The following is a 26,961-nucleotide window of genomic DNA, read 5'->3' on the forward strand; positions in this document are numbered from 1 at the left end:
GGGTGTGGTGGTGGGGGTCTCCTGAGTAGTCAGGGGGAGTGACATCATCATCATCATCATCATCATCATCATCATCATCATCTTCATCATCTTCATCTTCATCATCTTCATCTTCATCTTCACCTTCATCATCTTCATCTTCATCTTCATCATCTTCATCTTCATCATCTTTATCTTCATCATCTTTATCTTCATCATTTCATCATCATCATCATCATCATCATCATCATTGCCTTTCTCTCCGTGCACCAGGGTATAGGCCACGGACAAACATTTTCCACCTTTTTCTATCCTGGGGCTAGTCTCTTGCTGTTATTTCGTGTCTTCTCACTTTTCTGTACATCGATTTCTGTGATTTTCCGCTGTCCTTCCTTGTTCCTGCTGATACAGAAGCTCCTCCGTCTCCCAAGATCGAAAAATAAAAAGCTGTGTTTGTCCGTGTTTCTGTAACGGACTGTTTTTTACCGGGTCGGGTAGTTGGCCCTCCGCAAACTGTCACTTTTCGGGCAACAAGACCTATGCACTTTTAGTCGCCTCTTACGACACGCAGTATCACGGCAGGTGTATTCTTTGCTCCCCCATAGTAAAATTACGGGGCCCCCCACCTATAGATTCGGAGGTGAGTTGGTTTACCATGTTTCATAATTTTTTAAGCCTGCCTGTTGTTAACAGTAGGCCTATGCAGCATGTACTGTGTATTCTATTCTCTCGTAGCGTGGGTTTCCAACTCCCATAAGTGAGAGTGAATGTGTTGGATTAGCCTTTGTAATCTTTGCTTAGGTCAAGAGTACATCCTGATTGAGAGAAAACAATGTTGTGACACTTTGGTTTTTTCCCCAATGTTTTTTCTTACAATTCTGTCGCCTCATCTCACATTCATTCATTGTCTTTGCTGTCAGTTTATTGTCACTAAACTTTGCCTCTCTATGTACCCATACTAAACGTAATCCTGTAACTCTAACGTTATGTCTTTCATTTCCTTCTTTCCTTTCTTTACTTTACCCCTTGCCTAACTTTATTGTACCATATGTGTCATGACGCACTGGAATCAGGCGCTCGTCAATTTTGGGACATTTATTCGAGTTATTGATATCATCTAATAGCCCGTTCTTTTGTCTTGCTTTTGACGAAAAAAAAGTATCCACGTATCTTGAATAGAAGTCGAGATATTTGGGATTGAATGTGGTGGGGTCGCCTGGTTTCAGATGTAAAATTAATGAGAAAATTGCACCAAAGTATGCCGACTGCCATAGATAGATAATCTTTGGAAGCTGAAAATTTATACTTTTTGTGCCTTTAATCAACTTTTCCCTGTAAAATTCACACAGAAATATGTTTTTAAGTGGACCTAAAAGGTGTTGAAAAAAAAAATCCCAAGTCGTTGGGAAAAAGACGGTTTCTTTGGTTTCTTTATTTTGAGGAGCGCCTGATCTCACCACGATGCCTCTCATATATATCAAGTTGTTCCCGACCTAACAACTCAAAACTTTCACCATCGTTGTCATCAGCCTCTCTCACCCTGTGCTGGAGTATAGGCCACTAACAAGAGCTCTCCATGTACTGGGCTATATATATTTGTGAGGCAGCATGGTCAAATCAGGCGCTTGTCAAAATAAGGAAATCAAAGAAACAGGCATTTTTCAGTCAGTTTAGCAATTTTTATCAAATTTTTTTTTTTTTTTTTGGCTCAACACCTTTAATTTTCATAGAAAAAAACATTTCCAATGTGAATGTTACGGAAAAACGTTGATTAAAGGCATAAAATTTGTAATTTTTTAGTTTTCAAGGACTCTCAAGCTATTGAAGTTACCGAACTTTGGCAGCCATTTTCTTGCTAATTTCATCACTGAAACCTGTTGACTCCACTCCCTTCAATCGCAAATGTTTAGACTTCTATTTGAGATAGATGGGTATTTTTTCATTGAAAGCAAGGCAAATAAATAAGTATTCAGATGACCCCAATAACTCCAAATGCCCAAAAATTGACGAACGCTTCATTCTACTGCATTGTGACACATATCATGTTGTTACAGACTTTACAGTACTAAGCTTTCCCCATCATTATCATCAGCATTTCTGCCCCTGTGCTGGAGTATAGGCCACTAACAGAAGCTCTCCATCTACTTCTGTCCTGGGCTATAGTCTCCACCTCCACCCCTCTGTATTTTATCTCCTCTAGGTCGGAATCTAAGCCCTTTCTCCAAGTTCTTTTAGAACTTCTTTTATTGCCTCTTTTCAAACTAAACTTTCCTAGCCCTTTGTAATGAGATGATAACTGCTATCTAATCCTAGATTCTACTCGTTAGTCTATCAACGTTGTTTTCAATACTCACAGTTTCGAGCGCGGAACGATGTGTGTGGGTCTTACAGGTCCGGAGCTCCATCCACTGTGTCGACCCACCAGTAGCGTCGATCCCTGATCAGCCTGGATTTAAGTCCTGGCTCGGAAGGCCGGTTCAACCTTCACGTCTGTTTATATACCCCCCGTGCTCCCTTATTCTCCTACACTCACTAGGCTACACTGAGTTTGTTCACTTATTTCACGTGATTCTGGCTTGTCTGGTGATCACAGCGAAGTAGACCACACCCTTTCTTCCCTTCTTTGAGCCTGTCTCACTGTCAGCGACTTTATGTTACAGAGCAGGTGCTGAGCCGGGGAGCCATGCTGAAGCTGAAGCTGGTGCTGCTGATCAGCGTCTGCCTTGACCCTCAGGTGACCCTTTCATGTGGGTGGTTGGCGGATGCTCTGGTGTGGTTTGCTCCTTCTTTCTTATCAAACATTTGTCGTCTTTATCTCCTCTCCTTCTGTTTTGTTTGTTACTCTCTTGGAACACCTCTAATCTGGGGCACTTATATGACCTTATTGTGTTGCAAGTGCCGTAAAACTCTTACTAAAACTAAAACTGAGACCGTTTCATCTAGGAAGTGTAGCGGATAGCTGGTGACCCAGAGGACATGAGAACCTGGGAAGAGGCCAAGACGTATATACACTTCAGTTAAACTGTCCCCGTGGTTTTATGCACCCCGCATAGTTTAGCAAAATTTGAATTTTTTTTTGTGCATAATTTCTGATTATTTTCCTTTATCATTCATTGTTAAAATTAACAGAATCGCATAATGTCACATTAACATTTTTTGGGTTCAGCTTGCTTTAATTCAGAATTTGTTTTGCCTAAAACGATGGGGACAGGTTAGAAATAAGGATAATAGTAAGTGCATTAGTTTTAGTAAGGTTTTACGGCGCTCGCAACTGCATAAGGTCATATGAGCTCCGAGGGGTGGATGTCAACAGAGAAGTCCTTACAGGGAATCAGGCTTACTCTAGCTTCAACAGCACAAAGTCTGCTTTGACTAAAAAGGCACCCCGGAAATAGCTGTTCACAAGAGAGTGACAAACATACAAAAGAAGTAGACGAAAAAATGACGATAGTAAGGATGAGGAAAGAAAAAGCAGCAGTTCCCTCTATGTTGTTCCAGCACAGTATGAGCATGATATTGAAAACCCAGACATGTACACTTCAGTTAGAAATAAGGATAACAGTTGCATGTATATAGTGCATATCCACACTGTACAGCTTGTCCTATGTGATTTACTACTATTGTTGAAATTGTCTAGATGCCTCCTCCCCCCTCCCCCCCCCCCTTCTGGGCAGTGCTACTGACCGTAGTGTCTTTAGGTCATTCCCAAAGGGGGGACATTTCTCGTTCAAGCATAGTAGAATTGTAAATGGGCTGACTCATGTCACGCTCACAACTGTGCCTGATCTACAACAGGGAACTGCTGCTTTTTCCTTCCTCATCCTTACTATTGTCATTTTCCTCTACTTCTTTTGTATGTTTGTCACTCTCTTGTGACCTGCTATTTCCGGGGTGCCTTGATAGTCGAAGCAGACTCTGTACTGTTGAAGCTAGAGAGGTGAGCAGTCTAAGCCTGATTCCCTGTAAAGACTTCTCTGTTGACATCCACCCCTTGGCGCTCATATGACCTTATGCGTCGTAAAACCCTCTACTATAAAAAAAAAAACACCCAAAAAAGCATGTTCTTATGCAAAGTAGAATTGTAAATGGGCTGATTTATCCCACAGCTCTTTATTTCTTACTCTATCCTGCCACTTAATTCTTAGAATCCTCCTCATACATCTGTTGATGAAAGTCTGGACATTTTTTATGTGTTTTCCTTGAATTCCCCCTATCCAACAGAAGCTTTATGGGTGGTTGGTGGGTGCTCTGGTGTGGTTTGCTTCTTCTTTCCTATCAAACATCTATTTTCTTTATCTCCCCTCCTTCTTTTTTGTGTTTGTTACTCTCTTGTAACACCTCTAATCTTCGGCACTTATATGACCTCATTGTGTTGCAAGTGCCGTAAAACTCTTACTAAAACTAAACCAACAGAAGCATCTGATGCACGTACTGGCTCTGGGAAAAGAGGTGTCTCAGATCCGTGCCCTGATGACTTACGCTCAACAGTTTTCCGCGCGGGTGTTCCCTGTGTCCGCGACCACGCCCCTCTGTGCCACCGTGAGGAAGGACTGTACCTCCTGGCCTCCTTACTTCATACAAGGTGAGGACAACGCCATGTGTACCGCAGACTTTTGTGTGCTGGGTGGGTGGAAGGTGCTCGGGTGTGGTTTGGTCCTACTTTGTTATGAAACATCTATCGTCCGTATCTTTCCTTCTTCTTTTTGTGTTTGTCACTCTCTTGTAACACGTCTTTTCTTCGGCACTTATATGACCTTTACTGTGTTGCAAGTGCCGTAAAACTCCTACGAAAAAAACAAAACCATTTGTGTTGCGATGTGGTGTAATCAGGCGCTCGTCAATTTTTGGGCATGTGGGGTTATTGGTATCGTCATAAAGCATGTTCATTTGTCTTGCTAACGTTAAAAACATTACACTTCTATCTTTGAATATGAGTCGAGATATTTGCAATTGAAGGAGATGGTGTTGCTTGGTTTCAGAAGTAAAATTAGCGAGAAAATGGTCGACAAGTTTTGGTGACTACCAAAGCTTGAAAGTCCTTGGAAACTGCAAATTTACATTTTTTGTGTCTTTGTTCGACGTTATTCAGTAAAATCCACACGTGAATGTTTTTAAATGGACTTAAAAGATGTTGAGCCTAAAAAAAAAAAATCCAAAAAAATTGCCCAACGTCCTTAGAAATACAGATTCCTTCACTTTCATCATTTTGACGAGCGCTTGATTTCACCACGCTGCCTCACATTTTTGGTGGTGATGGTGGGGGGGGGGGGGGGGTTGTTGTGCTAATATACATTATTTCTTAATATTACAGAGGTGTCGATTTTCCACATAAATCTGAAAGTCAAGGTTTCTGAAATTTTTCACATTTTGCTCAACTTCAGATCGAATGATACAAAAAGTCTTGATACAAGATGTATTCAACAATATGATCCTAAATCGCGACCTCAGTGCTTTCTTGTCATATCTCCATTTTTTTAACAGTGAAAATGTGATTTCTTCTTATTCTCACTCTTTTTGTTATGAACTGTTTTCACTGTTAAAAAAATGGAGTTACGACCAGAAAGCACTGAGGTCATGAAACTGTGAGTTCCTTTGTGTACTACATTTCCATGGGGGAGTGTCTGAAAAGTTCTCGATGTCACAGTTACGTAGGTACAGTTTACTGTGGATGTCACAGTTATGTATGTACAGTTTACTGTGGATGTCACAGTTATGTATGTACAGTTTACTGTGGATGTCACAGTTATGTATGTGCAGTTTACAGTGGATGTCACAGTTACGTAGGTACAGTTTACTGTGGATGTCACAGTTACGTAGGTACAGTTTACTGTGGATGTCACAGTTACGTAGGTACAGTTTCCTGAGCCTCGCTGTTTGTCCACAGCCGGGTCGTTGTCGCTGGCGTCGGGCGGTGTGTGCCCCACTGGGGATCTCGGGGCCTGGCAGAAACAAGGGCGGGACCAGCTGCAAGCCGGCAAGTACTGACTTTGTGCCATGCAGGCTCACCAACAACTGGCCTGAATGTCTCGGGACAGTCCTGGTTTCGGCAGTTGGGAACTGGTCGCTTTTAAGCACAAGGGGGCTATCCCGACAAAATGCTGTTTTGAGAAAATCGAAGTAAAGTTTTTGCCCCTTGTTCAGTTTCATTTAAAAGACCAGGAGAGTTTTCTCTTTAACCAAAAAAATATACACAACACTAAAACCAAACTTCTGCTAGAGGTAGGGAAATGCCCACTTTTGGTGTAGGTCCAGAGTTCTGGAAACTCCCAAAATCTGGGTTAGCCCGCTTGTCCTTAAAAGCAACCAATTTTAGAGTCTTATAAGTTAACGTACACTACACCAAAATCAGCCCCAGTAGGTTTGTTCCTTGTTATGCAATCGTATCATGTTGTATCCTTGAATGTCCCCTATTGGGTTTTTTTATTTTTAAGAAGTGGGAAAGATCAGGGAAACATAGCTTTTTTGAGAACATCCGAGCAAAGGAATGAATGGAGAACCATGATCGCCGATGTCTGTCGCAGATCTGGCACTGGATGATGATGATGATGATGAAGAAGTGGCAAGTGTTCAGAAACAACTTATGGACATGTCAGTCGTTCAGTCTTTATTATGTGAAGCAAATCTTGCAAAACTCTCGCATTCACTCTTTGAATCTGCAAGGCAGGTCAACTAACCCAAGGAGTATATCTTGAGGTCCTGTGAGGCTGGTGCACTTAGGGCTAACAATATTTGAATAGTCTAGGGACAGGAATTTGGGAAATGTCAAGTTTGGAAGGGATGATCTTTCATAGAAATACTCTGAGCTTGGATTACATGAGGCAATATTGGTTTCGAATTTGAATGTTGAAAAAAAAAAATTTCTTGAGCACATGCAAGCAATACCCCCGATGAACCCCTTGACTGCTAACCATAAGACCACCGCATGTGCTAAGAAAATGTCCTCAGTGGCTGCGTATGACACTGTCTGCTTTTTGAATGGTTATAGCTCGCTTACTATAAGGACTAGATATAGCAAAGTAAATATATGTGAAATAAAAGAGAAATGAACATAAAATCCATTGGTGTTCATCATTTTTAGGTATAAGTATTCTGTAGAAGGTACGCCCACAGAGCTAGTACATGTGACCAGTTGACTGATGAGATATATAACACCTTTACTAACAAGTTGTGGAAGTGTATCTTCTTGCAGGGCTACTCTAGAAATGGTAAAGAATAGCTATGAGTGCATATGAAGTAAAACCTGGTCTAATGGCCACCTGTAAAAGACCATCACCTGTACAAACAGACATTTCCCATTTCTCCTCTCGCATGGTTTTTACATTAGAATGGGTGGGTGGTTGGCGGGTGCTCTGGTGTGGTTTGCTTCTTCTTTCCTACCAAACATCTGTCGTCTTTATCTCTCCTCCTTCTTTTTTGTGTACGTTACTCTCTGGTAACACCTCTAATTTTTGGCACTTATATGACCTTATTGTGTTGCAAGTGCTGTAAAACTCTTACTAAAACAAAAAATGAAACATTAGAATGACACTGTAAGATGGCCACTTGTCCAAGGTGGCCACTTTTCTCTTTGACACCGGGTGTTAAATTTAGACAGTGTTGATTGTATATATGAGGCGTAATGGTGAAATCAGGCCCAAAAATTGAGGAGAGCCTGATTCCACCGTGTCGTGACACATGATGATATATAGTCATTACTCTTTAGTTTTCTTTATTTTTTCTTTCTTTTTTATAACAATCCTTGGCCGGACTGATCTCACCTCCACAGTACTGTCCAGCCAAAAGATGTTTGTGGATGTGCCGGCCGGTGGCCAGGGAGGCGTGTCCCCGCAGGAAGTGCTGCCGCTGCGCTGTCAGGCGTGGGCGTACTGTGACCCCAGCACAACGCCCAGCCGAGGGAGGAAGGCCGACCTACTTCTGCCAGCCGCTGATACGGGGCCTCTAGCCAAACCTTTACTAGAGTGAGGAAAAGTAAAGTGGTTCCCGTGGGTGGTTAGTGGGTGCTTTGGTGTGGTTTGCTTCTTCTTTCCTATGAAACATCTATCGTCCTTATCTCTCCTTCTTTTTTGTGTTTGTCGCTCTCTTGTAACACCTTTAATCTTCTGGCGCTCATATGACCTTATGCAGTTTCGAGTGCCTTAAAACCTCTACTAACACTAGACTAAAGTGGTTCCCCGCGTCTGATCCAGACTTTTGGGGATTGCCTTGTTAGTGAGACAACTTCCTGGGTCTTAAGCATATTGTGGTAGGGTGGCCAGTTCCTTTCCACGCCGCCTTTACTTCCTCAACTGGAAGTCAGGTACCCATTACTGCTGTTTGGGCAGGAGAGGGCGAAAAAAATCCATGTCCGAACCGAAGCTCGAACCCGGACTTTCAGCTTCGGAGACGAGCGTACTAACCGCTCCACCACCGCACCCTCACTAGAGTAAGACTTTTGGTTTGGGGGCCTTGAAAGGTGCCATTGGGGTGACAGGCGCCTTGAAAAGTATTGGGGGAAGGTTGAAATGCATGTTAGAAAAGAAAATGTGCGGCAGCGTGGTGAAATCAGACGCTCGTCAAAATAATGAAAGTGAAGAAACTGCCATTTTTATGCAGGTGTGGGAATTTTTATCGTCTTTTTATTTTTTCGCTCAACACCTTTCATGCCCATTATAGAACACATTTCTGAGTGGATTTTACTGAAAAACATTGAATTAAGGCATAAAAGATGTAAATTTTAGGTTCCCACAGACTCTCAAGCTTTGGAAATAAATAAACTTTGGCGGTCATTCTCTCGCTAATTATGCCTCTGAAATCAAGTAACCCTCACCTCCTTCAACCGCCAATATCTTGACTTGTATCCGAGATAAATAGATATTTTTTTCCTTGAAAGCAAGTTTTTGTGATTGATCCAGAAAAGACAGGTAGTGCACCAACATCTTGATCTACATCCCCGGGCTTCACTCTTCTGTAAATTCTTTTCCACCCGTCAGCTCATTCAGTTTCATCATCTTCCTAGACACGGCAGACGTGGGTGTGGTCGGTGAGATTGTATTGTCAAGAAAGAGAGTAACTGTGTATGGTTGTGGTCGTTGTATGCGAGTTATGTCCTTTATATCTGTGTGTATCGTGTGACCATTAAGGTGTGTTAAGCACGAATCTCTGATGAATCACGGCAATTCAGTTCTGAATAAACTCTCAAGCAAGTAGCAAATGTCGTGTTGAAGATACTACAGTTTTTTTTATTGATCCAGAAAATACCAGTAGTGCACCAACATCTACATCCGTCAACATCACTCTTCTGTAAATTCTTCTCCATCCCGTCAGCTCGTTCAGTTTCATCAGCTTCCTAGACACGACAGATGTGGGAGTGGCAGATGAGACGGTTGTGGAGGCGGCCGTGCACACGCTGGTCTCGTGGTCGGAGGCAGGTTGTGATGTCATCGAGGAGCCGGACGTGTTGCAGGTGCAGGATATAGAGCAGGTACTTAACTGTCAACATGACGTAATTATAATAGAAATAATAATGATATAATAATAATAATACTGATAATAATAATAGATGCTGTATATAGAGCAGGTATTCACCTGTCACCATGAGTAATAATAATAGTAATAATAAAAATAATGCTAATACAGTCGAACCTGTGTCAGACCGAATCGCAAGGGAGCCAGAAGAAAATTGTGTCTTAGACAGGGGAATTTAGTGGGGAGATGGAAGGGGAATTTAGTGGGGAGATGGAAGGGGAATTTAGTGGGGAGATGGAAGGGGAATTTAGTGGGGAGATGGAAAGGGAATTTAGTGGGGAGATGGAAGGGGGGGGGAATCAAAGGCCCAGCTGGAGGGATCAAGGGTCGCTTGTCCGGTCGGCAAGCAATTGCAGGTGGTAAAAACTTCACACCTCTCAACTGCTGTGCTCTCTGATGATGACATGCGTCAGTCTTAGTTATCCAATTACCACCAGTGCATGCATTTCGTAGGACCCACTGTTTGACCTATTAAAAACAGAAACGTTTGAGCATCTCCTTTGCTTCCACCCTTTGCCCCACCCATCGGTGTAACAAGCACAGTCAACCAATGCCATCCCTCACTGCCATCATGTAACATCGATTCAAGAAACTCTTTTCTTGGCTGGCTGTGCGATCAGGGCGTCAGGCATTGGTCAAACTAATTTCACACCTCTGGCCTCTGGCTACCAATGAAAGTTTCCTTGCTGGATTGCCACTCTGGCACTTTCACTGGCACTCGTGAGATTTCACACCAACACCAGCCTGACCATCTGCATCGCTCAGGGCTCACATAGATGGGGTAACGTCTAATCTGTAATTGCACCTCTACCCCCCCTTCCTGGCCCGCCAGGATATGGAGTTTAGAACCGGAGGACTGAACCAAGCTTGTGAGTTTTGTTTCAAACCAGGACTGAATGGGCAAAACATCATTTTGCAGCCACGTATGTGTTTTTTTTTGGGGGGAGGGCATGTGTGTGTGTGTGTGTTTTGATATGTGTGTGTGTGTATGCGCATGTGTGTGTTTGTGCATGTGTGTGTTGGGGGGGAGGGGGGGAAGGGGAGAAAAAAGGGTAGTAAAGATGAAGGGGAAATTCATGTGCCATTCATTGTTAGGCTTGCCAAATTTTTCCAAAACTCAATCAGGGACATCCAACATTAAAACATCAGATCCTGCATCAACAAACAGATACACGCACACAAATGCACTCCCCCCAAAAAAAAACCACACACACACATACACCCCCCTCCCCATCCCCTGTCATATACACCAAAACACACATTCACGCACACACACACACACACACACACAATACACCCCCCTTTCCATTTTCTATTCACTGTCATACACACCCCCCTCCCTCTCCTCACCCCCTCCCCCTCCTCACCCCTCCCCCCCCCCCCCCTCCACCAGCTCCTGTCCATGGCCCGTGCGACAGAGCCAGAGATGACGGTGGAGGCAGAGATGTTGCTTCACAACTACTACACGGCGTGCCGCATGGCGCGCAGTTCGGGTCTCTCAGGCTCTGACGTGCCCACCTCGGCCATACACGCGCTGTGAGTCAGATCTTGTCCGGCCCCCGGATTGTGACGTCGCGCTCTCTTGTGTAACAAAACACCCTCGTTTTCATTTTGGCGCCAACATTTTTTATTTGCTAAATCAAAAGCCTTCTTAGTTACCTAACTTGTGTGAAAAAATCAAAGTGAAACTGACTAGGTTTTTAATAAAATCGAATTCAAATTTTGGAAGAACTATTTTTCAATGGTTACGCTGTAAAAAAAAACCCTCTTTTTCTCGAAACCGCTGTTTAAAAAAAAAGGCTATTTGTCAGCTTACGGCAGTACAGTCCTTGTCTCCCCTTTTCGTATGATACTCTCTCGCAAGTCCTCTAATCTTTGGCACTTGTCACCTGTTTGTGTTGCTATTGCTTTAAAACCCTTACTCAAACTTAACGAACATTTTTCATCAGTGTTTCTATTGCCTTTATGTGGTCCGGGCGGATGGAAAGTAAGGTCCTGGGGGATGGAAAGTAAGGTCCTGGGGGATGGAAAGTAAGGTCCTGGGGGATGGAAAGTAAGGTCCTGGAGGATGGAAAGTAAGGTCCTGGGGGGTGGAAAGTAAGGTCATGGAGGATGGAAAGTAAGGTCCTGGGGGATGGAAAGTAAGGTCCTGGGGGATGGAAAGTAAGGTCCTGGAGGATGGAAAGTAAGGTCCTGGAGGATGGAAAGTAAGGTCCTGGGGGATGGAAAGTAAGGTCCAGGGGGATGGAAAGTAAGGTCCTGGGGGGTGGAAAGTAAGGTCCTGGGGGATGGAAAGTAAGGTCCTGGGGGATGGAAAGTAAGGTCCTGGAGGATGGAAAGTAAGGTCCTGGAGGATGGAAAGTAAGGTCCTGGAGGATGGAAAGTAAGGTCCTGGAGGATGGAAAGTAAGGTCCTGGGGGATGGAAAGTAAGGTCCTGGAGGATGGAAAGTAAGGTCCTGGGGGATGGAAAGTAAGGTCCTGGAGGATGGAAAGTAAGGTCCTGGAGGATGGAAAGTAAGGTCCTGGAGGATGGAAAGTAAGGTCCTGGAGGATGGAAAGTAAGGTCCTGGAGGATGGAAAGTAAGGTCCTGGAGGATGGAAAGTAAGGTCCTGGGGGATGGAAAGTAAGGTCCTGGAGGATGGAAAGTAAGGTCCTGGGGGATGGAAAGTAAGGTCCTGGAGGATGGAAAGTAAGGTCCTGGAGGATGGAAAGTAAGGTCCTGGAGGATGGAAAGTAAGGTCCTGGAGGATGGAAAGTAAGGTCCTGGAGGATGGAAAGTAAGGGCACTGCTTGGAAGTCCTGCATCTTGGTTTTTCCAGTATATTTTCTGTGTCTTGTTTTACTTTTCTTTGCACTACCGGACAGTTCAGTGACTGTGTGAAAGCTCTTCTCTTTACTCAGACAAACTAACAATCAGTTAATTAATAATAGTGATGATTGATGATAATAAAGGTCCTTTTATACTTTCTCTTTCCTCATCCTTACTATCGTCATTTTTCCTTTACTTCATTTGTATGTTTGTCACTCTCTTGTGAACTGCTATTTCCGGGGTGCCTTGATAGTTGAAGCAGACTTTGTACTGTTAAGGCTAAAGAGGTGAGCAGAGTAAGCCTGATTCCCACGTTTGGACTTCTCTGTTGACATCCACCCCTTGGCGTTCATATGATCTTATGCAGTTGCGAGCGCAGTAAAACCTTACTAAAGCAAACAAACCCTTAGCAAAGATAGTATAGCCTACGGTATAGCCGTAGGGTGAGGTATCTTTGCCCTTAGTCAGACTTAACTAACATTTTTCATCTGTGTTTCTATTGCCTTTATGTGGTGCGGGCGGATGGTTAAAGTAAGGACACGACTGGGAAGTCCTAAAATATCTTGATTTTCCCAGTATATTTTCTGTGTTTGTTTTTTCTCTGCACTACATGACAGTTCAGTTATTGTGTGAAGGCTCTTTCTTCTCGTTACTCAAACGAACTAACAATCAGTTACTTAATATTAATAATAATAATGATGATGATAATAATAATAATGGTATAGTGGTTTCTATAGCTAGTGTAGTCATTAGATGTAATAGTATTTTTTTAATGTTCCCGATGAAGCCCGGAGTCGGGCGAAACGTTGAATGTATTTAACACAATATTTTTTTACATTTTACCAAGTTTCATTTTTAAAATTCTCTGCTGTATATGAGAGACATTGTGGTGAAATCAGGCGCTCCTCAAAATGATGAAATCAAAGAAATTGGCATTTTTCTGGCTGTTGTGCAGTTTTTTTTAATTTTTATTTTTTTTGACTCACCACCTTTTTCATCCATTTGAACATTTCTTCATGGATTTTACTGAAAAGCATTGATTAAAGGCACAAAGAATGTAAATTTTCACTTTTCAAGGACTGTTAAGTTATGAAAAGTACCAAACTTTGGCGGCCATTTTCTCGCTAATTTTAAATCTGAAACCAGGCGACCCTGACCTCCTATCGCAAATTTCGCAACTTCTATTCAACATTGATGGATATTTTTTCCCCAATAGAAAGGCAAACAAAATGGCTTTAAGATAATAACAATAATTAACCTCGTATGTCCAAAAGTTAATGAGCGCCTGATTCCACTACGTTGTGACACATACAGTGGGTGTCGCTTTCAACGAGAAGTCGGCTCCAACGAGGCTATCCTCAATCCCTGATTTTTTCCTCTATATATCTTTGTAAATGTACGTCAGCTCCAACGAGGTTGCAAACAGACCGAAGTCGCTTTCAACGAGGTCGCGATAACCAAATAAAAGCAATTAGTGGCCCCAAAAGCAAAGAATTTTTCTCCTTTCTCTCTATCTCACGCGAAGCACAAGGCCCATCCTCGATTCCTAACACATTGTATTGCTAGATCTAGTGTGCCTCGCTCAGACACGCGCACACTAATGCTGTTTGAGATTTTTGTCATCAGGGGGAACAATTGTTTCAATTACTGGTATTGGTACATCGTGTAATATAATAACTTGTCTCCTTTCTTTTCTTCAGCCTCAGTCACGTTCAACGAGAGGTCGGATCCAACGAGGACAACAAGCCGGTCCTAGCTACCTCGTTGAATGCGACACCCACTGTATAACGATAATAAAGATGAATGTATCCCGCTGTTTCCCTCAGGACGTCTCTGGCCGTTGGGTTTGCCAAGCTGAAGCTGTCGTCTGTGGTGAGGGAGGAGGACGCTGTGATGGCCATCTACCTGTACGAGGAATGTCTCACCGCAAGATTCGGTGAGAGAGTAGCAGCATACAGTCGACTTTGCTTGTGTTGAACTCACTCGAGTTGATCTCCCGTTAAGCTGATGTTTTCCTTGGGTCCCAGCACCTCTTAAAATTCTTCTTTACAGTAAACCTTTACAATGAAAAATAGTCTTCCGAAATTTGAGAGTTTCACTTTGATTCTTTTCACACAAGTCGGGTAACTGATTAAGCTTTCAATTTAGCAAATATAAAATTTTGACGCTTAAATGAAAAAAAAAAGACTTTTTGTCAGCTTACCGCAGAATAGTCGACATTGAATCAATGGGAGCACAAAACATTGACAACAAGTGGCAGGAATTTTTTCTTACAGTTTGGAGAATTCAGTCAGAGCTACATTGTCATGGTTGTTTCTTTCTGAACAGCAAGAAGGGACACATCTACTTGCTAACACACACCTAGAAAAATCAGCTGGATGCAAACATCGTTTTGTTATATTTACGAATTTCACTGTGTGTGTTTTAGATGCAAAGAGTACGTTGTATATACAGTGGAAACCTGATATAACAGGGACGATAGGACCAGAAAACAGAGAAAAAGTCCTGTTATATCAGATACCTGTTAAATAAGAAATGCAAGGGGAGTAAGCCTTTGTGGGCTAATCTAGCTGTATTTGTTCATGGGTAGTTTCCCATGGCCTGCGCATGACGCATAACGCGGGCGTTTAGCTCGGCTTAGGGCTTGGTCGAAGTCTGCAGCACACCGCAGCCCTCTCTCGCTTCACCCGCTGCGTGTGCTTGCAGTGGCGTGGCTTGCGGGGCTTGCTCCATCACTGCGTTACTCTCTCTCTCTCTCTCTCTCTCTTACTTTTTACGCATTGTTAACGAGCCTTTGTCCCTGCTATAACCGGCTGGGCTCCGATGAGGCCCTGTTATTGCCAATAACTTTTAATAGAGACAAAGAGTGGGAAAAATCGGGGATTTAAAAAACCCCTGTTATTACCGGATCCTTGTTATTACCAGGCCTGTTATCTATGGTTTCCACTGTATAGATCTAGATCTATATAGAATGCTGGACAATCACTAAAGACAGTGAAAATAAAATAGAGGCAACAGAAATGTGGTTTCTTAGGAGACTGCTATGAGTATCGTGGAAGGAAAAGAAATCAAATGAGGTAGTGCTTGATGAAGCCCACGTGGGACGCTCAATGTTAAAAACAATCAGGAAACGACAAATGCAGTTTTTGGGACACCTGAATAGACATAAGGGTCTTGAACATCTAGCTCTCACTGGCAAAATTGAAGGCAACCGAGGCTGGGGTAGGCCCAGAACAACATACTTAGGGAACCTAAACAAATGGGTAACAGGGAAAGATCAAGGAAATGAAGCTTTTTTGAGAACATCCGAGCAAAGGAATGAATGGAGAACCATGATCGCCGATGTCTGTCGCAGATCTGGCACTGGATGATGATGATGAGATCTGTATACAAACAAATTTGGAAGCCGAAAAACCTTTCGCTATATTATGTTTATTTTGCTATATGCGTGTTTCTCTATAGACATGCGTGTCTCTCTATGTGTGAGCTAGACTGTACTTGTGACGTTCATCTTCTTCTTGTCTCACTGTCAGGTTTGTCGGTGCTACAAGTCCAGCCACAGCCTCACATCCCTGAGAGCCAGCTGCCACAGTTTCTGGGCAAAGAGGTAGGCACTACTGGTAGATTCAGTCTGAAAGCCTGTTTATTTTACTTGCTTTTGGTGAAAAGAATACCCATCTATCTTGAATAGAAGTGGAGATATTTGTGATTGAAGGAGGTGGGAGGTCGCCGGGTATCAGAGGTAAAACTAGCGAGAAAATGGCCTCAACAGTTTGGAGATTTACAAAGCTGTAGTAGAGTCCTTAGAAACAACAAATTTACTCTTTTTTTGCCTTTAATCAACGATTTTCACTCAGAATTGTGCTTTTAAAACGACACAGGTGGTGTTCAGCCAAAATAGAGAAATAGACAAATAAATTTCCCAACGGTCAGAAAAATGTGGCTGAGTTTCTTTGATTTCATTATTTTGACGAGCGCCTGATTTTGTTATTTTGACGAGCGCCTGATTTCATTATTTTGATGAGCGCCTGATTTCATTATTTTGACGAGCGCATGATTTCATTATTTTGACCAGGGCCTGATTTTGTTATTTTGACGAGCGCCTGATTTCCCTGATTTCATTATTTTGACGAGCGCCTGATTTCATTATTTTGACGAGCGCCTGATTTTGTTATTTTGACGAGCGCCTGATTTCATTATGACTTCTCACAAATGTTTTGTTCAGCGTTGAAAAAGTAAAGTGTGTCACATTTTGACTGAGACGAGACACATTTTGACTATTGAGACACATTTTGATTGCGACACATTTTGACTATTGAAACACATTTGACTGAGACGAGACACATTTTGACTTAGACGAGCGACACATTTTGACTATTGGGACACATTTTGATGGAGACGAGACACATTTTGACTTTTGAGACACATTTTTGATATTGAGACACTTTTTGAATGCGACAGTCTCTCGTGTTCCGCCCACAGCTAGACCTGCTCCTACAACATCTCCACATACAGCTGCTCCGCTTCTGCTCACAGGTCGTTCAGTCCAGGTGTGTCAAGACGGAGGAATAGATAGACAGAGGAATAGATAGACAGAGGAATAGATAGACAGAGGAATAAACAGACAGAGGAATAGATAGACAGAGGAATACATTGCTCAAAGATTGCACAGTCCAGGTGTGTCAAGACAGAGGAATAGATAGACAGAGGAATAGATAGACAGAGGAATAGACAGAGGAATAAACAGACGGAGGAATAAATAGACAGAGGAATAGATAGACAGAGGAATAAACAGACGGAGAAATAAATAGACAGAAGAATAAACAGACAGAGGAATAAATAGACAGAGGAATAGACAGACCACTCTTGGCACTCATATGACCTTATGCAGGTGGGAGCGCCGTAAAACTTCTACTAAAAAAATTTTTTTAAAGTGTCACTCTTTCACCTAAGGCTCGAGGCAGACCACACAAAACTTGTCTGGATGACGGTAAAGAGGTCCTCCAAAGGAATAACATAACAACAACAACAAAAGCCTTCCACCTCGCCCTTGACCGAAAGAATTGTCCTTCCCCTGGTCATGAAATGATACGAGAGTGAGAAACAAAGTAAAAGTAAAGTAGAGCTCTTTCTCCTGCCTGATGTCACTGCGGTTTTATGAAAAACAAATTCTGAAATTATGCAAACTGAGCCCAAAAATATGAAATTATGCAATTCTGTTAATGTTGTTAATCTGTCCTGTAGAAGCATTCATTGTAAGGTAAGTATTTAGACGTCTAGATGAATGTAGGCTTCTGTATTTTTTAATTTTAACTAAGATTGATAAAGGAAAATAATCAGAAATTGTGCAAAAAATGATCAAATTTTTCTAAATTATGCGGGGTGCGTAAAACCTCGGGGACAGCCTGCCTGTTAGAAGATATTCCCAGATGCTACTTTTCCTTCAGCCACGTACCCCTTGTGGGTGTTGTTCCACTCAGTCTGTGCCAGGTAGTGTACGACATTCTAGAACCTTCCATTCTTGTTCAACAAATAAATTGTGCGAGTTACATTCGCATTTTTTTTTTTGCGTGTTCACTGCCAGATGTATTTTTTCCTTTTTGTTTTGTGCATGTAGCTGAGTGTGTTGTGTGACTGTTTCCTTCATGTACCGGTGGCCTGACTTTGTGAACTTTGTCATAGAGGACCCAAGCACTGTAGCCAGCACATAGTGAGATTGGTGGGTCAGGGAAAGCTTTCCATTATGTCTGTCCCCGTCGTTTAATGCAAGAAAGACTCTGATATTATGCAAACTGAGCCCAAAAATGTGAAATTATGCGATTCTGTTCATTTCAACAAAGAATGATAAAGGAAAATAATAAAAAAATGATGCAAAAAAATGATCAAATTTGGCTAAATTATGCGGGGTGTATAAAAGCACGGGGACAGTTATATGTACCAACTTTGTTGAGCACATGTTTTAAATACAAAGAATGTACATGATGTAGTAGAATAACATTCAGGGAGAAAAACATTTTTTTGCTGTGTTCGCATTTCTTCACTATCTGTGCATTTGATATATATATGGAGTCTGAAGTCACTGTAGTTTAATTTTCAGTTTTTCATTAGTTTCGTTAAGATCTAATCTTGGGAAAGATCGTCTTCTTAGACGCCATTGTAAACAAGTGAGAGTTCCGTTCACGAACAGTGCATAACTGGTTCCACAATGACTTGACGATCGGTTCTTTGGAGTCCGTTCATCGAACGGGATACCCAGCTTGTTTATATATATATGTGCCTACTTGATGGTAGTTTCTGTTTATCTTAACATCATTAAAGGATAAACAGAAAGTACCGTCAAGTATGCACATATTAAATGCACAGATAGTGAAACGTGAACATGATGTTGTAGGTGGGTGGTTGGCGGGTGCTCTGGTGTGGTTTGCTCCTTCCTTCTTTCCTGATTCCTATCAGATATCTATCGTCCGTATCTTTCATCCTTCTTTTTTGTGTATGTTACTCTCTTGTAACACATCTATTCTTCGGCACTTATATGACCTTATTGTGTTGCAAGTGCTGTAAAACTCTTACTAAAACTAAAACTTTGATGATGTTGGTAAGGACCTAGTAGTTCCTGTTCTTTTCTGTCCTGCTTATTACCATCTGATGTCAATTAAAATGTGTTTTTTAAAAATAATTACTCAAAGTGGATATGACATTGGACTTTTCAAAGCTCTAATAGTCTGAGTTTGCGTTCTGCTTTGCTGTTACCGTATTTTAATTTTACAGAATGATGTTCGAGTTTGGAATGTGACAATGTTACAGTTGTTGATTGTTTAAATTCTTTGCTATTGTGTGAGCTTCCTTTGTGTGACGAGATCTGTATTAAAATTATACTTTATCACTTCCGGGCATCTGATGTTTATTTATTTATTTATTTTTTGACATTTGAAGTAGTTTATGGGATTGGGTTTACCCCTCTCCCTCTGTGGGTGGTTGGCGGGTGCTCTGGTGTGGTTTGCTCCTTCTTTCCTATCAAACATCTATCGTCCTATTATAAATCTCTCCTCTTTCTTTTTTGCGTTTGTTACTCTCTTGTAACACCTCTAATTTTTTACACTTATATGACCTTATTGTGTTGCAAGTGCCGTAAAACTCTTACTAAAACTGACTTCTCCCTCCGAGACCTAACTTTGACAACACACTCTACGGAACATTACAGCAACTGCAGCAAACCTGCACTTATCACTACATGGCATTGGACAGAAGGGCGAGAGCCCAGATGTTGCTGGATCGATGACAACAACAACAACAACAACGTGGGTCGGGGGGAATCCTTGAGTTGATGATACTCTAATGTTGGATGTAATGTGCATGTAAATCTTGGTGCTAAGTGGACTGCATATTTTTTGTTTGGCACTTCCTCGAGATCCCCACCAGGCTGTCCTGGGGGGGGGGGGGGGGGGGGGGGGGGCAGGACACAACCCTCATTCCCAACTCTTCGCATAGAGTGACCAGAAATTTGGAAATAATTCGTCAATCATCCATTTCCCTTCTTCAAAGAAAACAGACTGTGAGACACAAAACGTGATGATATGATAGGTGGGTGGCGGGCGCTCTGGTGCGGTTTGCTTTTTCTTTCATAAAAAAATCTATCTTCTTTATCTCCCCTCCTTCTATTTTGTGTATGTTACTCTCTTGTAACACCTCCAATCTTCCACACTTATATGACCTTATTGTGCTGCAAGTGCTATAAAATCCTTACTAAACACAAACTTTAAAAAAAAGCTCACACAGTACACGCCAGAAGAAAAAAAGACAAGCCATGTAATTGTCATAACCAGCACTTGTTTTCTTTTAATTCAAAGAAAATCTACAGCATCTTTGAGTAAACACTAGTACATACAGACGTAGTATATATAACAAAAAGGCAAACGCACAAGCATTAAAATAATATTATTACAAGTACAATGAAATTGTGAATCAGGGAAAAAAAAAAAAAAAAAAATTTTAAAAGGCAAAAAAAAACAACCCCACAAAAAAAACTCAACATTTTTTTTTTTACAGAAAGAAACTCTGTTGCAACAGTTAGATCTAAATCTACTACTACAGTCCCATAAAAAAAATATTTCTAAAAATGGTAAAACAAGGGCAAACTTGCTGTCAACCTTCTATAATATTATAACAATAACAAGAAGACTGACAGAGATGAAGGAAGGAGACTGTCATTTTCCCAAGTCTAGCTCCCAACAAGTAAAAGAAAAGATGAAGGAGAAGACAGATCGCTTGGTTTTCCTGCAGACCGTTGGGGGAAGAGAAAAAAAGTTTAGCTTAGTTTTAGTAAGAGTTTTACGGCACCTGCAACACAATAAGGTCATAAGTGCTGAAGATAAGAGGTGTTACAACAAGAGAGTAACAAACACAAACAAGCGAAGAAGGGGAGATAAAGACGATAGTTGTTTGATAGGAGGAAAGAAGGAAGGAGCAAACCACTCCAGAGCACCCGCCAACCACCCTAAGAGTCGAATCTAGAGTGAAAAAATAGATCAACTCATCCAAAATTCAACTTAAAACCGTTGGAACCTGTAAAGAAGACCAGGTGCTGGGACCCGAGGAAAAGATCAACTCAACTTAACTGAAGATCAACTCGAGTGAGTTCAACACAAGCAGATTCAACTACTATAAACGTATACGATGAGCAATTAAATGAAATTTAATAAAAAGGAACAGATTAGATCTACAACTAAAAGTGCTCAAACAAAGCTCACACAGATTTCACAGACCCATCTCAACCAATGACAAAATTCGATGTACTGACTTAACATGTTCAAAACTACAAAAATCAAAAACAATAAACCCACAGGCCCATCAGAACACACCAGGAACAAAACGGCTACGTGTCAACAATTCATAAATATAAAACAATAAGTGAACGGAACAAGGACAAACTGTGAATGATGAAACGTAAACACAATAATATGTCATATATATATATATATATATATATAACTGAAACACAGATACCGTCACATTTTCAAACAATGAAGTACAAAATTGTATCAAATTCCAACACAATTGTTTGTTACAGAAAAAGGCACCCCAAAAAAATTTTTTAAAGAAGAAAAGAGAAGAAAACATTTTTGATAGATCTACTTAAAAAAGCATGGAGGAAAGAAAAAAAGGCAAGCCATTTTTAAACTGTGTGAAATGACCCCAAAAAATCTCGGAAGAAAAACAATCTTTACAGCACCAGACCTGTCACTTGTTCTAGACCCAACAAGCAAAAACAAAAACAAAATGTTTGTCTTAGAGATTTTCTCCCATGGCAAAGCAGAAATAATGGCAAGTTCACAAAGACACCGGTCCACGTGAGGAGGAATGCTGTTAGTAAAAAATTGTTCCCGCATCCGATCCGGACATTGGGGATAGCTTTGTTAGTGAGATAACTTCCTGGGCCTTCGGCATATTGTTAGTACTGAACTCAAAACACACAAAAAGACGCCGGCACGAGGGGATTCGGAGATTCTCAACGTTCCAAACGTCGCAAACTTTTCTCTGCTGCCGGAAATAGTCTCAGTGGCCATAGCAGAAGCCACAAGTCACCATAGTCTTTTTTTATTAGTTAGAGTTTTACGGCACTTGCAACACAATAAGGTCATATAAGTGCCGAAGATTAGATGTGTTACAAGAGAGCAACAAACACTAAAATGAAGTACGAGAGTTCAGGACGATAGATGTACGACAGGAAAGAAGGAGCAAACCACATCAGAGCACCCGCCAACCACCCACATCTTAATCTTTAATTCTTCTACTTTGCTTAAGAAAAATTCTCCTCTGCAGATGCATTGATCATCATCAGACATTGATGCACAAACTGTTATTATTATTATTATTATTATTACCATTATTGAAAAACATACAAAATCTACACAATACCGTGCTCTTCATTAATTGTAAAGAGCTGGCCACAAATATGGCAGTGTGGGTGGTTGGCGGGTGCTCTGGTGTGGTTTGCTTCATCTTTCCTATCAAACATCTATCGTCCTTATCCCCCCTTCTTCTTTTTTATGTTTGTTACTCTCTTGTAACACCTCTAACTCTAATCTTCTGGCGCTCATATGACCTTATGCAGTTGCGATCGCCGCAAAACCTCTACTAAAACTAAAAATATGGCAGTGTATGCTAACCCATGCTACATGATCCATTTCTTTCCAAAATAACGCCAAATGACAAATATGGGACAAGCTCATGCCTTACTGTTGTATTGGAAAGTGCTTAAGAACAAACCAGCCAAGCAAGTTAAGCCAATGACAAACCTACCCGTCCCCAAGGTTTTATGCACCCCGCATAATTTAGCAAAATTTGATCATTTTTTGCATAATTTCTGATTATTTTCCTTTATCATTCTTTGTTATAATTAACAGAATCGCATAATTTCACATTTTTGGGCTCAGTTTGCATAATTTCAGAATTTTTCTTGGAAGGAGAGCTCATATAGTATATATATAAAGAAATTGAAATTTTTAGCTGTAGAAAATGGGAAAATAAAAGAGCCTAAACAGCGACTCATATTAGATTAGTTAGGGCCGATTGATTCCACTGCGACACCACAGTACAAAACTGACGACCTGTTTAATCAGCCGTCAACACTCGGGAGGGTAAAACATAATTCGGTAATTCTACGAATTTTCAATTCCACCCAACACATGAATCATAAATCTTTACAGGTATAGTATTAATTTATATAATATAAAACAGATCACCGCTACAATTCCCCACACCACTACAACGAACCACCACAACATCACGATAATTCACAAGACAATTGTCCACACAGTGACATGAATGTGTTCCGCGCCATTTACCGATCGGCAGTGTGTTTTAACGATTGTATAATTGCATGGCAATCAGAAGATTGCGTCAATATTTTATATTAATATTATTGAAATTATTTTGTTTTTAAATTCACTTCCATCTTTATTCTTTTACTCACATCAAGGAACATTCACCTAAAGTTTAAAAATATGAAAATTAAAATCAAAATCAACGTATGAAACTGAAGAGCTCAAAAGAAAGATACAATGCCAAGTATAAAATTCAAAGCTCACAAAGTACTTTTAATTTATTTTATATTTTGGGAGAAAAAAATTATCCAAAAAAAGTTCACTTCCATCTTTATTCTTTTACTCACATCAAGGAACATTCACATATAATCTTCAAAAGTGTAAAAGTAAAAATATGAAAATTAAAATCAAAATTAAAATTAACATATGAAACCGAAGAGCTCACAAAAATGATACAATTATACGATCGTTAAAATGTGCAACGCAATCTTAAGATTGCCGCGCAACTATGCGATCGTTAAAACGAGCAGCGCAAGCTGGGAACAAATCTATGTACAGATAAGAATCTAAACAAGAACAGAGGTCTTTGGTTGGGGGGGGGGGGGGGGGAGGGGCGCGGGGCGGCAGTTACCCTGCTTTCTTTCTTCAATCTGTTGTGTTTTCTCTTGACTGAGAGTCGCAAGAAAAGGAAAGCGTGTCATCGCAACAATCCTCAGAATGCATTCATCAGAAAAAGAACAATACCAACAGATGACAACAGGATTTAACATTAAAAATAAGTGGTACCCTCAAACTTCTCGCAATTATTTTTTTTTTGGAGGGGGGGGGGGGGTATCGAACTCATAACGTTGTCAATTTACCTTGATCTGTCATGTCAAAATATCCAAGAGAATAAAACCTTAGAAAGAAATGGTGGTGAGAGCAATAGTGAAAACATGGGTGAAAACACAAGTGGACAGCTAATACTAATAACGCACAAGATTTTTTTTAAAAGAACAGAATTTAACAAATCAGAAACTAAAAGCTTCCAAAGTTCAAAAGTATCTGAGTTTCTAGAAACAAAAAGTCTCGTCTAAATATTATTTTGAAGGAAACAAGAAAGGAGGAAAGAATACTTTGAAGACAAAACAGAACAAAATCATAAACACCTCGGACAGGACGTCGAGTCAAAGAATTATCAACGGTTTTGTTCAAGAAATCCGTGTACTTCATTTTTTAAAATTTTGTTATTCATTTACGCGCTGCAGCAGCAGCACTCTGTTGTACATTCCTTTTACAAATAACAAGTACTGTAATAACAAAAACAGCAAACAATCTTTTAGAATTTTTCTGTTTACATGTTTCCTTGAACGGTTGGCTACTTAATCATGAATCATAGATCAAGAGATATAAATAACTTGAAATATATATATATGTTAAGTGTGCGGATAATTTTCTACCTTGCCTGAGACAGTCTCCCATCTACAACAATGTTTTGTTTTTGCTACAAACAACCGAGCTGGAAAACTTTATGAGCACAACATTTACGCACAATTCTTCAAGTCTACGACCCATTACCAAACTATATATATACAAACACAGTTATCACTGAAAGCTGCAAGAACACTATTTATTATGTCAGTATTTCTACAATACATGTATTAGTTCAAGTTGTAGTACTAAAAAAAAGCATTTCTTCTGTATGAGTACATTCTTGGAACTATTAGAACATTGTTTGATCATGATCATTCTACTCTAGACCTTCATCACTGGATTAATTATAAGTAAATCGACAAAAACATTCCTGCACGTTAGATCTTTCTTTTCAGAGAGAGAAAAGTAAGAAACAGTAACCTATTCATATGAGTTTCGACTGAAACTTTAAGACTGGATCAGTGGCTCATGCTATAGAAGAGATCTCATGGAGAATAAACAGAATTAACCCCATGTGGGAACCCCATTGCAGACACTATGACTACCACGAGGAGACCATTGAACATCTTCTCCTTCACTGCCCCAACCTGGCAGTTCTTCGACGCAGGCTCCTACACACACCTACAGACTTACAAAGCCTGCTCTACTCTGGCGTTGACCAGATGACAAGAACATGTGGTTACTTGAGGGAGGCATTGCGCTGCCAAGAGCGAAATGCTCGCAGCTAAAGGGATTTGAAAATAACAACACCTCACAGTGAATTCGTACATCATGAGATTAGTGGAAGAAATCATTCTCTGTGGCGCTCCAACGATTGACAAAATCATATCCTTCTTTCACTACAGCATGAATGTATACGAGAGGGGCCCTCCTAAAGAGTATCTGACCAAGAAAAGACAACGCCTACGGTACATCATTTGATATAGTAGAAGTCATAATAGCAGAAAAAAGAGTTGTTTCTTTTAGTTTGAGTAAGAGTTTTACAGCATTTCCCACACAAATAGGTTACATGAGGAAGCCAAAGATTGGAGGTGTTACAAAACAGTAACCCACACACAATTAAAAGAGGAGAGATACGGACCATAAATGCACCTGCCAAACAAACACAGAGTAACGAGGTATTGGGGAGGTCTTTATAGTTATCATAATATCATTCTATACAGTAACTGTCTCTGCAATAACGTTTTAGTAGTTAGAGATTCAGGTGGTTTAAAACAAAATTCTTTCTAAACAGCTAATAATAGTCACAGAACTGTGTTCCCAAGCAACTAGTCAATCTTAGTCAAGGCAGTACTAAATTTGTTAGAGCAAAAAATATCATTGTCTTAAAAGGCAAGAGCTCATGAAAAATCGAACATGAGAACAGATTTTTTTAAAAACAAACCAAACCCCCCATGAAATTCATCATGAACTAAATGCAAGAACCAGAAAGAAAAAACAAAATTGTAACAAAACTGTTCTGGATCAGGAAAGCAATATAAAAACAAAAACATTAAACCAATTAACTTTAGCAAAAATCTACGGACGGCTGAGTTTGTTTGAGATAAACAAAAAAAGCACACCAAAACACCGCTGGGTAAACAAGGGGAAGGTGACAGAACCAAGGACAAACAGAGGGATGGATTCCACATTAGTTTGATCTACCAGAGGTGTCTTCCACCTTAGACATCTACAGGAAGGGTCGTTATAAAAAATATATATATATTATGAGAACTCGCAGAGGGAAAAAAAACCCAACCCCAGCTCTGCCCACTATTCTGTGAGATATTAGATGCCCAAAAGTAAAATAAAGAAATATATATATTTATATATATATATAACATCATTCCGATCAAAGAGATTAGTTACAAGATATGGTGAAACTAATAGTAGGCCTACTAATGAACACAGTGAGACTAAATTGATAAAAGAAGACTACTCCAAGACACCATGAAGTTGAACGTTACGATCTTTAAGTACGAAACATTCAGATACAACTTTTCGCTTAATTAAGAGGCGTAGATCTATACCGTATCGTAGCACAGTCTAGCTGAATGTGTTGTTTGATTTGAAATGAGGACTATTTTAGCTTTTCAATCAGATTAATAAAGTAAAAAAAAAACCCCTCAAAGATAATGGATAGATAATTGGTAAAATGAATGTATAAAATGAATCTCTCCAAACATTGACTCAGCTCACGTCATGAACGTTGATTGTCAGTTTCTTTTTCAACAAGGTAGGGGCTGAACAAGATTTCTTTTCAAGAGAAGGAATTCACGAGAAATATGAAGGATGAGAAAAACAGCTTGACCAACACAACTTGTCACCAAAGACCAAAAAAAAAGACCAAACTAAAAGTAAGTTTCAGTTTGGTAAAAGTTTTACTGAACTCACAACCACATAAAGCCACATGACTGTCCCCCTGGTTTTATGCACCCTGCATAATTTAGCA

At 40.5% G+C, this 26,961-nt stretch overlaps 3 protein-coding genes across 3 annotated transcripts in view; all 3 read left to right on the forward strand.

Annotated features, from left to right (window-relative positions):
• Window positions 1–2,580, forward strand: part of LOC101852432 (minichromosome maintenance domain-containing protein 2-like) — a 16,820-nt gene extending 14,240 nt beyond the window's left edge. The window contains exon 13 of the mRNA XM_035972064.1: window positions 2,516–2,580. Coding sequence (XP_035827957.1) covers window positions 2,516–2,580 — 65 coding nt within the window. The remainder of the gene's footprint in view (window positions 1–2,515) is intronic.
• On the forward strand, window positions 2,327–5,964 carry LOC118478452 (minichromosome maintenance domain-containing protein 2-like). The gene is made up of 3 exons (XM_035972065.1): window positions 2,327–2,713; window positions 4,393–4,561; window positions 5,864–5,964. The coding sequence occupies exons 1-3, from the start codon at window positions 2,663–2,665 to the stop codon at window positions 5,962–5,964; spliced, it is 321 nt and encodes a 106-aa protein (XP_035827958.1). The 5' UTR covers window positions 2,327–2,662.
• Window positions 5,965–7,749: 1,785 nt separating this feature from the next.
• LOC101851527 lies at window positions 7,750–18,748 on the forward strand. The gene is made up of 6 exons (XM_005107058.3): window positions 7,750–7,937; window positions 9,283–9,439; window positions 10,877–11,019; window positions 14,121–14,230; window positions 15,828–15,901; window positions 16,777–18,748. The coding sequence occupies exons 1-6, from the start codon at window positions 7,762–7,764 to the stop codon at window positions 16,864–16,866; spliced, it is 750 nt and encodes a 249-aa protein (XP_005107115.2). The 5' UTR covers window positions 7,750–7,761; the 3' UTR covers window positions 16,867–18,748.
• Window positions 18,749–26,961: the final 8,213 nt, after the last annotated feature.

The sequence above is a fragment of the Aplysia californica genome, unplaced genomic scaffold (genome assembly GCF_000002075.1).
Source record: "Aplysia californica isolate F4 #8 unplaced genomic scaffold, AplCal3.0 scaffold00572, whole genome shotgun sequence".
NCBI classification, from domain to species: Eukaryota; Metazoa; Mollusca; class Gastropoda; order Aplysiida; family Aplysiidae; genus Aplysia; species Aplysia californica.

Coding starts and splice junctions, on each gene's coding strand:
- LOC118478452 (XM_035972065.1), top strand. CDS start 2,663: ATGCTGAAGCTGAAGCTGGTGCTGCTGATCAGCGTCTGCCTTGACCCT. Junction 2,714..4,392: donor GCGTCTGCCTTGACCCTCAG/GTGACCCTTTCA, acceptor CTAAACCAACAG/AAGCATCTGATGCACGTACT. Junction 4,562..5,863: donor GCCTCCTTACTTCATACAAG/GTGAGGACAACG, acceptor GTTTGTCCACAG/CCGGGTCGTTGTCGCTGGCG.
- LOC101851527 (XM_005107058.3), top strand. CDS start 7,762: ATGTTTGTGGATGTGCCGGCCGGTGGCCAGGGAGGCGTGTCCCCGCAG. Junction 11,020..14,120: donor ACCTCGGCCATACACGCGCT/GTGAGTCAGATC, acceptor TGTTTCCCTCAG/GACGTCTCTGGCCGTTGGGT. Junction 15,902..16,776: donor CACAGTTTCTGGGCAAAGAG/GTAGGCACTACT, acceptor TTCCGCCCACAG/CTAGACCTGCTCCTACAACA.